General features: G+C 46.3%; 1 protein-coding gene across 5 annotated transcripts in view; it reads left to right on the forward strand.

Moving 5' to 3' along the window:
* Positions 1-9,114, forward strand: part of ZDHHC14 (zinc finger DHHC-type palmitoyltransferase 14) — a 296,986-nt gene extending 287,872 nt beyond the window's left edge. For 4 of the 5 annotated variants that reach the window (XM_008975146.4, XM_034963136.3, XM_008975166.4 and 1 more), the window contains one exon: positions 7,902-9,114. In XM_008975146.4, coding sequence (XP_008973394.2) covers positions 7,902-8,300 — 399 coding nt within the window. In that variant the 3' untranslated portion in view covers positions 8,301-9,114. The remainder of the gene's footprint in view (positions 1-7,901) is intronic. The other variant, XM_008975149.5, reaches the window with a different exon arrangement.
* The last annotated feature ends 4,038 nt before the right edge of the window (positions 9,115-13,152 follow it).

Raw genomic sequence — 13,152 nt, forward strand, 5'->3', positions numbered from 1 at the left:
CACATGCCCAGCACAGCCCTTGCCTACAGCCCTTGGAACCCCCACTAGGACTTCTGGTCCTCCTGAACGGACCAGAACGGCATCCTCTTCTCCAGTTTCTTTCCCTGGAGATCCAGCCACTTTAGCTTTCTCGCACTCTGACCTCTGTTTTCTCTGTAGCTGAATGACTATGGTCTACTCAGACTCCAGCTCTGTGCAATGGTTGGGGAACTTTCCCCAAGAAAAGAACTGGTTGGTTGTGGGGCTTACCTTGTGAGTTTCCCTTCCCTCAGGGATTACAATCTTGCATTGCCTGTGGTGCACTACTGGAAACCATTTGCCTCCTATACTTTGGCCAGTTTCATATGCTCCCTTATATACAGGCTGAATGCTTGTCCAGTATCAGTTCTCCATCATTCCTGGGAGTAGAAGAGAAGCTTTGTCTCTATAATTAGAGGACATGTTACAACCCATGTTGCCATATGTTCCAGACATGGGTTGTCTGCTACCCACTCTACCAACAATAAACACTGAATTAGCCGTGGGGTGTGACTACTCTGACCTAAAGCTGTTTCCAGTGTTTACTTTGAAGGAGGAGCCTCTGGAGACAGATTTAGCATCAGACTCAGCATGTTCATTTGCAGAGGAGAGAAAGGCTGGTGGGAAAGAGGCCCCAGGTATCTTTGGTCAAACTTTTGCCTGCCATCTTATTTTAGGACCAGTATCCGGATAAGAAAGGTATTTCTTGAATGATAGAAGACGTGCTCCTAAGGAAATATGCAATACTTTAGAAATTAGAGATAAATGCTTTATAATTTTACGTCTAGATAAGCACCCTGATATTGCAGGCCAAAAAAATTAGATAAATATTGATAGAAAGCTGGCATCAAAGTACCTAATGAGGTCTTATTTATTATCTCAAAAATGGGAAAATTCAGTGTTAGCGTATCCTCTCTCACGAGTGGGGGATGGGGGTGGTTATTCAGTGCCTAGGAGATTTTCTCTCTACTATAAATTCTCAAGGAAGAAAATGTTAGGGAAGCAACAATGTGACATCTAAAGCAATACGATGATGGGTGTGACCACAGGTGTCTCTTGCCATCTGAACTCCTATGAAATTCCAAGGACCCATACTGGAAGTATGTGCAGATAACCCAGAGCCAGCTGAGGACCACATTTTCATTATTCCTGCTTCCCTCCTTATTGGCTTTTATTATGAGCTAACACTGAAGTTCTATCTAGAACAATGTATATGCATGACATACTCACGTCATCCAGTTACGATCCACTTTTTAGTGTGCACACTTCATTTGATTGTCAAATAATTTAACTTTTGTATAGCATTGGTGTCATCATTTATGCTTATATCTGGCACTTGTTGCTACAAAGGTCCTTTGGGATCACATGCTAAATGCAAAGATAGTAACATGGTACATAATGGCTACAATTTTGTTTTTAGAAAATCATTTACTGTATTTACTTAACCTAACATTTTAAATACCCCAATCCAGTATCAAAACAAGATTAAACCAGCAGTTGCATGATTTATTAAGCTAGTATTGCAGAAGAACTCTCCATGTAATCTGAAAAATCAAATGTAGTAGGAAAAAAAAAGTAACTTAGGCAAACATAAATGGTAATGTTAAATAAAAGAATACAAAAAAGCTCTCCTTCCAACCTGCACCTGCATTTTAGGTGGACTTTAGAAGATTGTGCTGTTTCTGTAACTGTTAATAAGCATGCATAAGACCCCAGAACAGAGCTTCACAGCCAAGCAGAAATAATGCTAACTCTAATGCTTTTGACAGAATTGGAGCAAAAGAAATAATTTCACTCATTCTTAATTTGTACACAGACCATCTAGAAAGCTCCTAGTTTTGCTTTTAGTAGCATCTGTACACTCGGTTTTTTCAGACAAGACGTCAGCTAGGGTAAAATAAAATGTATTCCTACATGAGCAATTTTATTTGAGAATCTACAGAAACAGGAATGATCTCTATGGCATTTTTAAATTGTAACATTAAGTGCTAATATGTATGACTTCCAGACATCTGAAGCCATAAACTTCTTTGCAAGTTAAATGCCGACACTTCATTTGGGCAGTAAATCAGCTGTCACAGTGACTTACTGCAATGACAGCAAAAGCTCCAGCACTCCAGACAGTGGGATTTTTATGCTGCCAGCAGAAAGGTCTTTTCATAGACACTCTTACAAAAAATCAAAATTCTATTCTATTAGTATCCAGCATTCGGCCAATTTTTGACCTTAAAAATTGGTAATGTCATATGATTCAACCTAATATTTGATACATATGAACTTTTAAAAGGTTGTTTTGGAATAAAAACATGAGTATCTCAGTTTTCTGTTCAGAGTAGATGGGCTATCACTGTCAGATATCTAAGTGGTCAGCTGTTTTTCCTTAGGATTATATAACTGGTTAGATCAATTCAAACATAACCAACGGCTTCTTGGTGTTAGCCGGGATGTATGCACAGCCACCAAATTGTAAGAGAAAAAAAGCGAGCGGTGATGTCTCCCTCTACTGGTGGAAGGTAAAAGGGTCCTCAAATGAAAAGCCAGGAAGGCTGGGTAGCGGAGGGAAAAGGATTCAAAGTAAACAAGAGAGAGGTAGAAAGGAAGAAACAAAGAAGAAAAAGAGAAGACGGAAAAAGGAGAAGCGGGAGAGAAATCAATTGGGAAAAAGGATAGAGGGGAAGAGAGTTGGTGAGTCCAGAGAGCAAGAAAGCTAAGTAGAAAAGTCAACAAGAAATGGGCAAATAAGAATTAGAAGCAAAGGTTTAAAAAAAAAAAAAGAGAGGGAAGTGTAAGAATATTTGTCATGGCCATCTCCACAGTAACCCTGAAAATATTGGCCATTTTCCCCCATGACTTTCTCAAATGAGAATCGCAGCCATGAAGGTTTATGAACCCATCGTCCTTGGAATTCTGGCAGAGTGGAAAATTAGGAAAAGCTCTTTTAAAAAAATCAGGTATCCCTGAGTCATTTGATATCTAAGTTTTTTCTAAGAAGCATATGTTCAAAACAGGCAACGTTTTGAGAGCGTTTAATGAGAATTGTAAATTCCAGTCAGTAGAGTCATTGCACTACCCTTGGTTGGAATCTGACAGAATTCTGCTCTGTCCACGCCAGTGCTCTCTTCTGAGCCAACAGGAGATTTAGATGGGTGACACCCTGCAGAACAGAGCCTGGTCCCGGTGTGCCCCAGCTGAGATTTGCCTTCTAAATGGAAATCAGTTTGAATGTGGCAAAGTGTTTTCAAAGCTGTGAACTACACGCAGGACTTAGATACTTAGGTGCCTGGTGCCGGTGCCCCTGCCCCCTGCTATCACCCCAGCAGGAAAGCTGGGGAGGGCACAGAGAGTAGGTTCATTATTACTACAAAAGCAGTCCCTCTATCAGGGGAAACACCCATAGCTAGACTTAGATAGACAGTCATCTTTTAAGATGTTTAAAGAAATCTGTGTAGAAGAGGTGCTTATCATCAGATAAGTCAGGGTTCCAAAGAGTCATTTGGAAAACATTTCTGAGTGACTTCTATATAGATTTTTTAAATTAAATGGCTTACGGGCTAGGCACGGTGGCTCACACCTGTAATCCCAGCACTTTGGGAGGCCGAGGAAGGCAGATCACTTGAGGTCAGGAGTTTGAGACCAGCCTGGCCAACATGGTAAAACCCCCATCTCCACTAAAAAAAAAAAAATACAAAAATTAGCCAGGCATGGTGGTGCGTGCCTGTAGTCCCAGCTACTCAGGAGGCTGAGGTAGGAGAATGGCGTGAACCCGGGAGGCAGAGGCTGCAGTGAGCCAAGATCGTGCCACTGCACTCCAGCCTGGGTGACACAGTGAGACTCCATCTCAAAAAAACAAAACAAAAATTAAACGGCTTAGGCTAAACTTTTTCTTTCACAAATATTATTTCACACCTTCTTCAAGTCCTTAAGCTTTACCCTTGACAAACTCAAGAGCATTTCCAACAAGGTCCTGGCCAGTGAGGCCCACACAGTGTTTGCTACAGTTCTTAACGAGTCGTAGGTACAGCATGGCAAAGCACCAGTAGGTATGTGCTGGAGTGGGCCAGGTTTGGAGTGGTCTGAACCATGCCATGGGAGACCTCCTTTAAGAAAAAACAAACAATATGCAGAGAACGAGGCCTTGGAAAGAGGCTGTGTAGGTAAAGGAGCCTGAAGCATCATTAGCTTCCCAGTAAAGCCACCTCTAGGGCTGTTATCTTTAAGTTAGCAAAGGGATGTTTGCAAATGGAAGTCTCCGAAGGTGCACCCAACTCTGCATCAACCCCAACAGGGAACACAGTCTCTCAGGAGCTTAACCGACCACTGCCGACAGCCACCTTATCCGAGAAGGTTCTCGTGGGTGTGCAGGAGCTCTTTGCAGGCTTAGGTGGCAGAGAGGTGATCAGGGGAGAGGAAAAGGGCCAGCAGCTGATGGAGTAGTGCAAAGTAGAAGAATGCACAAGAGAGGGGTGGCGGGGGGAAGACAGAGAGTGGAGGAGAGCCCACCTCTCCCCAGAGAGGAAAGTTGAAAGAAACAGAGGGTTGAGGCGAGCCCACCTCTTCCCACAGGGAAGGTGAAAGAGACAGAGAGGGTTGGGAGGAGAGGAGCCCGCCTCTGCCCTCAGGCTCCTACTGTGTGACCTTGACCGTCGCCTCCAGCTCCACCCTCGAACATATTTTTCTGTGAGTCTGTGAGAGTCAGTCAGAAGTACTTGGGCTGAACCCTAAAACAGAATTTGCCAATTAGTCTTCAGTAGAAAAGGCTTTCTTCAGGTCAACAGAGACAAGCAAATCTAATTTGCAATTTCCTTGTTCCTTAGAGCCAGGGGGTATTGTGTGGACAGAAAGCATTAGGATGAGTGAGGGCTCCAGAGGGGAAGCTTGAAAACAAGATGCCTCGGTCCAGCAAGGGCGCTGGCTTGCCAGCCGAGCTCTCTGAAGTGGCAGCTCCGCCCTGGGCTCATTCCCAGGCCCGGCCTGCTGGAGGCTGTGCGGAGTTACAGGAAATGGGAGTGCCGCTGCGGCTCAGCTGCCTCTGTCAGTAAGAATACGAAACGGTGATGTTCATAAAACATTCTTTGCAAAGCACAGTCTGTCCAAACCCTGGTATAGTTTCCAGAAGATGAATGTTTAATCAATGAGGCTGCCCTGCCTCCGACTCTGCCCTGTCAAGACTGAGCCCATGTCCTGAGCAGAGCTGACAGCATGGGAGAGCGCCCGCAGCCTACACAGGCCACAGCTGTCTGCAGCCTGACAGCCTCCTGCTCAGTAGCCCCCACCGGAAGGGACCTGCACCCTGAGCTGAAATTCCCTGCAAGAGCAGAGAAAGCTACTCTGTTGCCCACCTGACAGCTTGGAGAAGCACCGCTGTGGCACAAATGATTGTGGTGATGAGTGGAAAAATGAATGCATTAAAGGATTGTTAACACTTCACAGTCAGCCCCTTCCAAGTACTTTTTATTTATTTATTTATTTAGAGACAGGGTCTTGCTCTGTCGCCCAGGCTGGAGTACAGTGGCACGATCTCAGCTCACTGGAACCTCTGCCTTCTGGGCTCAAATGATTCTCCTACCTCAGCCTCCTGAGAAGCTGGGACTACATTTGTGTGCCACCATGCCCAGCTAATTTTTGTATTTTTTGTAGAGATGAGGTTTTGCCATGTTGCCCAAGCTGGTCTTGAACTTCTGAGCTCAGGTGATCCTGCCTGCCTTAGCCCCTCAAAGTGCTGGGATTATAGGCATGAGCCACTGCGCCCGGCCCCCTTCCAAGTAGTTTCTAATGGCCTTTCCTTTCCTCCAAATAACCCCACTCCCCTCCCCTCCTCCGCACTTTGGCACCTTTCTTTCCCAAGCCTTCCCCAGCTTCTCAGTGTTTTGCAATTGCACTGTCCAGGCTAAAGCCACAGAAAAGCAAGGATCTTCCGTGAGACTTGCTTGCCCTCTTCATAGCTCCACTATGAGCTTTACTCTTGCCTAGGACCTAATCTTTGAGCATCTAAAGCCTGCAGATTCTTGAAGACTGCAGCCCCTCAACCTTCTCTTCTAGGCTGGAGGGTGGCTTGGGGGTGGCCTACTACTTGTGATTTTAGAAAGAAACCCATGAGGCTGGGAAGGAAGTGTGCACTGCATGAAATAAGTGCCTTAGGATCAGCAGCTTTGGGTGAACTTCCTCCCTCCCCTCAAGGCTGCGTTGTGCATGTTGGCTCTGCACCGCTCTGTGGCTGCAGGGGTATGAGCAATGGCAGCTCTGTGCGAGTCTCTTATCAGGAAGAGGTCAGAGCACCTAAATCACAAAGCCATTGGTGAGTGGTTCTTCAGTAACTCTAGCCTTCTGATAAAGAGGAGGAGATAATAAGCCAAATAACATTTATTAAGCATCTGCTGTGTCCAATGTGGAATAGTGGAAAGAGGTCTACCCCAGCTCCAAATCCTAGATCCATCCGTTACTTTCATCTGTAAGGTCTTGATCGAGCTGTCCAACCCATCTGTGCCCCAGGGTCTTCATTTGTGAAGAGGGGAACAGGCTCATTCTAAGAACTCCTGCAGAAGTGAAGTGGAGCAGCCACTTTATAGCTTGAGCACAGAGTCCCGATTTGCTCACCTAATATCCATGTCTGTTCCTCCTTCCCATCAAAACACTGCTCCTGAATCTCACTGAGAAGGTACCGCACAGGCTCAAGTTGAAGATTTCTAAGTCCTGTTAAGTCTCTTCTAGCTGTTCTGAAACTTGCCCATAGTTCAAGGAGAGGGTTTGCAGAGCTATCAGGGGTGCCCATTGCATAGGCTGGAAATGTGCTTACACTATCTTCTTTGCCCAGTGAGCGAAGGGAAACAGAGGACACGAGGCAGATGTCATGTGACTTAAGAACGCATGGAAGAATAGGAAACGTCTTCTCAAACGTGGGCATTCTCGGACCACAGAGGCTTCGGGAATGGCTCTTGAAGCTGTTGGAAATTTAGCAGTGGGGAATTCTAGGCTTTTACCAAACAGTCTTTTCTTTTTTTGGTGGTAAAATAGACATGGCATAATATTTGCCACTTTAACCATTTGTAAGTATAAGTTCAGTAGTATTAAGTCCGTTGATGTTGTTCTGCAACCACCACTACCACCCATCTCCAGGGCTTCTTCATCTTCCCTGGCTGGAACTCTGCATGCCTTAAACACCAGCTCCCTCTTCCTCCCGCCCCAGCAGCCACCATTCTTCCTTCTCTCTAAGAACATGACCCTCCAGGGACCTCGTATGAGTGGAATCACACAGTTATTCGTCTTTTTGTGACTGGCTTGTTTCACTTAGCATGCTGTCCTCAAGGTCCACCCATCTCGAGGATGTGTCCGAATGCACTTCCTTTTTAAGGCTGAATCAGTAACACTGTGTGTCTACATCGCGCCTTGTCCCTGCTGTCATCCATCAGTGGACACTTGAGTCACTTTTGACTTTTGACTTACTATCAATAACATTGCTATGAACATGGGTGTACAACTCCTGTATTTTTAAAACAATGTGGTTTAAAAAATGGTTTTCAGCATACAAGAAACAGCCACCCACTGCTGTAGATGGCCTGTGACTCTGTCCAAGAGATTTTTTAATTATGTCCTTTAAATTGGGAACCAAGGCCACTGGCTTCATAACCAGTGGCTGCATGTTATGACTGGGCACCCGTGGTGACTTCATTTGAGCAGAGGCGATTGCAGCACCAGGCGCTGGGTGTCTCTCCCAATGCACCTGGGCCACTGTAGGCGCTCCCTGCCTGGCTGACTGAGGTGTCACTAACGGTTTCTCTCTTCTCGCACCCCACCCTCCCTGCCCGTGCCCTGTCCCCGTCCCTGTCCCTCCCCACCTCTGCCCCCTCCTCTCCACCTTCTCTTTGCTGGCGCCTCCCGCTCTCCAGTGCGACCAAGACCAGTGCATTCAGAGCACCAAATTCGTTTTGCAGGCCGCGGCCACGCCCCTGCTGCAGAGCGAGCCCAGCCTCACCAGCGACGAGCTGCACCTGCCCGGGAAGCCTGGCCTGGGCACGCCCTGCGCCAGCCTCACACTGGGCCCGCCCACACCGCCCGCCTCCATGCCCAACCTCGCCGAGGCCACGCTCGCGGACGTGATGCCCCGGAAAGATGAGCACATGGGCCACCAGTTCCTGACGCCCGATGAGGCGCCCTCGCCCCCCAGGCTACTGGCGGCGGGCAGCCCCCTGGCGCACAGCCGCACCATGCACGTGCTGGGCCTGGCCAGCCAGGACTCCCTGCACGAGGACTCTGTGCGCGGCCTGGTGAAGCTCAGCTCCGTGTGACCCACGTGGCCCCGGGCCGGGGGGCACCAGAGGCTCCTCCACGGGCAGCAGGAGTGAGCGGAGGGGTGTGTCCCACAGCGACTTTCCCAGCCAATGCCACGGTGGAGATGACAGCCCCAGGTCTGGGGTACAGAGACCACTTAGGATGGCACAGGGTGGCTGGTCCCGGATGCTGAGAGCTTGGTTTCATTTGAATTTTCTTCCCCAACCTGAGTGCTTTGACAACAATGGAAATAGAGAAGCGGCTGCTTTCTTTTGGTGACCCTCCAAGGGTGGAATCGGAGTGTGTCTGCCCGCCCTTGTGACAGACACACGGAAGGCTTCTGACGCTTGTGGCCAGACTGCAATTGCACTTACGTGTTATGCTACTAATATTTGAAACAGACCTGCCATTCCATTTGTTAATTAAAAAAAAAAATTCCTAAAGGGAAAAAACCGACCAGGTGTGGATCTGCATGCCACGCTGCCGTCTGTGTTACAGTGGTGTTGCTATTTCCAAGGAAGTGCTGCTTTCTTTTTCTTTTTTTAATTTTGTGAATTTTCAAGTGCTGTTTTGTTGGAAGACAGTGCAACGAACCAAGACTAATGGACAGTGTCATCACTCAGCTTACTGGGCTGAGGCGTCTGTGGAGAGGTGGCACCGGGGCTGCAGAGGGCGGCTGGGGTTCCGTCGTGTCGGGTGTCACTTCACCTTCTGTTTGGCCGCTCGATGAGGTCTCGTGTTGAGGTATTGTGTGCCACAACCCCCACAGTCTTCACCTCCATGTGTGATGAAACTTCCCGTGGACAGCCAATAAAATGACGTCCTCTGTTATTTTGGATCTGCGTAATATCATAAATGAAAACAAAATCATCCAAATGGGGAGAGTTTTTCTTGAAATGTCCCTTGTGAGGAATGGTCCCCAGACAACCAAAAGTCAAATCTTTGAACTGGGAGATATTTATAGAATGATTTCTTAGATAAGAGGCAAGTTTTCCATCATTTATTTTCTTTAATTATCTCTTTTTGACACCATCTTAGTGGAATTTGCTCTACGTTTGCAGTTTGCCGTGCAACAGTCGATCGGAAGTAGGGAGAGGGGAGGGGACGCTCAGGGAGAAGGTTCTGTCGGGCGTCTTCTGGGCTTCCTTCTGTGTTAATGTGTCACTCAATCCCAGAAGTGCAACTTGAGGTCCTAGTAAAGGTATCAGAAAATGAGGAGGAGAAATCGGCTTACAGTCTAGGCTGAGATCATGTAGGTCATCATCCTTCCTAGACACTGATCAGAATGAAATTAAGAAAATGACCACTTTGTTCACTTTCATTGGTCACCTAGAAGGGAACGAACTGGCTCTGGACTTAGGGAGTGTGTCACTATGGAGGCAGCCACAGGGGACACAGCAACTCCTCTCCTGGCTTCTTTCCAGACCATAAATCTAACAGCTAAAGCTACTCAAGTTCAAAGCCATGGCCTTGCTCCTTAAAACCATATGAAAGACAAGACACATTGACCAATGATACAAGTAACCCAAGTGATTTGCATTTATGGAAAAAGGCTATTACTCCTGAGAAAGAGTTGCCATTTTATATAAAAGAAAAGAAGATAGGAAAAAGAAAAGCACACAAGTTTTATTTGGAATGAAGGCAATTCACAGGTCACAAAATAATCCATGCTGAAAGGGCCTGCAGAGTTCTTGCACTGTGATGTCTTCGAGCCATCTTTATTGTCACGCTGCATGCATGTATAGAAAATGGAATAGGTCCATTCTATGTAGCCCTTTTTGATTTTCTGAACCACCTAACTACTTGTACCCACCTGCAATTTGTAATTCATGGGGCAGTGCCCTCCTTACACAACCGCACACACTCACAGGCACCAACTCACAGGGATTCTCCTTGTCCACGCTACCTGTGAGCCCAAAGTGACAGCCCCACAAAGGAGCTTCCACAACTTCCCAAACCATCTCTGCTCCTTGCCTTCTTCCACCTGCTCCCCAGAGGCCCCAGGAAGGAGTTGGCCCTGATGAGAACGGTGCTCCGTGGGTGACCGCGAATCCGGCTCAGCCCTCACTCCGGTCCCACGTGTGGCCCAGTCCATTCTCAGCTCATTCCCCTGGAAAGCAAGATCATGGTCTTCAGAGGCCTCCCGCTTCTAACATTTCCTAACTCAGTGGTTGCCGCTCTCCTGTGACAAGCCCTTCTTCCCACCTCACTATGAAAAATACCCAGAAGCCAGGATCACGACTCACTTGTCTTCACATAATGGATATTTACTTAATATTTATTATCAATTTCCCCACCTCCAACCCTGTCCCTGGTACACACTTGGCATCATTTATCCAATAGGGGATTGGGAATTTTGGTGAAGTGAATCAAGGCTATTCAGGGTCAAGAGAGAGATTAACTTGAATGGGCCAATTTGCTAGATAATTAATGTCTTAAAAACCAAAACCAGAGAGAAGCCCACAGCCCTGTCCTCTGTGGCTTGAAAAAGAAACCCAGCGTCAGAGGAATGAGCGATGATGCCCCCCGGGGCGCCCACTTCTGTTGGGCAGGAGGGATGGTCGGAGGGGCAGCTCACCTGGCGAGGTGATGGCTCTGCATTTCCCATGAACATATATGTGACATGTACATAAATATAAATAAATATGTTTATAAATGTTGAATGGTTCCTTCTAGCTGTGGCTGAGTAGACGTTGGTGTTTCTAACTTCTTTCAGTGTGTTAGCGATTGATTACATGCTAGCTATAAAAAGTAAAATAAATATTTTACCATGCTATTAAAGCTTGGACCATTATCAAACACACACAAACACACACTCATTCTGCTGTTTAAAAATTCATCTGCGTTCATTCTCCCAGGAGTGCTCCAGGGAACCACAGGCTTCCCGGCACTTGAAGGCTGAACTGAGCTTGAGTGCCCTGGTCCCCAGGAAGCAGGGGGATGCTGCAGGAAGGCGGCAGACAGCCTGCGTCCAGGAGGGCACAGTGACCTGTCACTCTGTTCTGCAGAAATTGGCCCAGCAATTGCGTTATGCCCAACCAAAAGATGCTCGTTCCAGCTTTCAAATGTGATGATTTCAGTCTGTGAGGACAATGCCGTGTCCCCACCCTAAGCCAGCAAAATGCGAAATCTCTGTTCTGGCCCAGAATGGCACAAGGGAGGAGTCTTTTCAGAGTTCCACACCACCCCCCAGCTTACTGCGGCCTTCACCTGCTCTGTCTAGGATTGCCAGCTGTGGTTCCAAGTGAGGAGCAAACCCATTTTATGAGCCATGTTCCTGCGGAGACCTGATGGGCCAGGCCTTCTGTGGCTTTGAAAACCCCTAAGCTCTTCACCTCCTGGGCCTGGGCCTTCTTGTCTGACTCAACAGCAAGAAAAATGAACTTGCCAAAATTGGCAGTAGGTGTCCTTGACACAGGGGCTTGTGATGGCATCGCCCAGAAAATGCTGGAACCAGAACTGGTCAGAGACTTTGAAGGGCACAGCCTGGCGGGCTACTCCCCAAGGGTCTCAGGTCTCTGCCCACCTGACTACCCTGCAGCAAACGCTTCTCTGTAACCTGACTTCTCCCTTCAGACCTCAGCCTACAACCATCCTCTTCATGCCAGGAACCAACTGCTTCTCAGCCTCGGCTTAGGGTCTTAAGTTCACCAGAAGGGATCGGGGTTTGCGTTGATATTATAAGGAATCTTCCCAGAAGGAGCTGCCCTTCATCCATCCACAAGAATACATTGAGTTCATTTAGTTCTTGACCAGGTAAGAAAAGAATAAAGGAGAACAAATATTAAATACTCTTTTCTAATTAATGCCTTACTACTGTTTTGAAGCTGAGCCGAAATCAAATTGATGTTTACATTTTCTATCAAGTACACATGAGCTGTGGGAGTCTAGCACATTCTTGTCCAAAAGAGAGAGACTTTCAAATGAATTCCTATTCCTCTTGGTCCCCTCCACCTACTTTGGAGGTCTGCATGTGGAGTTGTACGCTGTTTTCCAAGGTACCTCATTAAAAAAAAAAACAGAAAAACAAAACTGCCTCTCATTTGTTCCCTTAAAACGTCTCTCTGTCTCATAAAACTAAGTTATCATTGAAATATTAAACGATCTGAAGCGTCTTTTTTTTTTTCAAATGAATGTCAAAGATGGTAATAGTTTGTAAATCAGTAAATCCTCTGTCCATCTGCCCATTGTCCATGGTCCTGATAATAGAGCCAAGATGGATTTTCACATGTGAGTGGTTAGTCCATTAATCCAGCCATTAAAAGTAGTTGGGAGATTGAAGATTAGATGGTTTCTGGAGCGACCGAATTTGCAGCTGCCACAAAACTAGATAAATAGCCACAACTGGAGTTATTTTTTGATCTCATAAACCCCAGGAATTACACACAGAATGGATTGAAAAGCAGACAAGCATCTTGTGCTATTGCAGAGACTTTTCTACCCAGGAAGTGTTGAATTTTTAAAAGAAACTTGATATTGGTGATAAAGATATGAATGAACAACTCTCTTACTTGCCCTCGATGTTTCAAGATGCCTGGTGAAACCGAGAGGCCACATGGCATGTCCAAGGAGACATGCTTTCTGGGTTCTATATGAATAGAGATGGTTTTAGCCTGCAATTGAAAAAAAAAAAAAAAAAAAAACGGTTGAAGCCTTGCTAACTTTTTCCCAGAGCATTCTGGGTTGATATTTCACAGTCAAACGTTTTGGCATGGAAAAAAAAAAAAAGGCATTTTAAACTCTTAGTGAATTCAAAGCTCTAAATCCAAACAATGGTGAACACATGTATATAACATTTCATGTTTTCAGAGATATGTATGAGTATTTAAGTGCCTTTCATGTTTTAATCAATGTTTGCAGAATTTATCT

This window comes from Pan paniscus, chromosome 5 (assembly GCF_029289425.2).
Source record: "Pan paniscus chromosome 5, NHGRI_mPanPan1-v2.0_pri, whole genome shotgun sequence".
Lineage (NCBI taxonomy): Eukaryota > Metazoa > Chordata > Mammalia > Primates > Hominidae > Pan > Pan paniscus.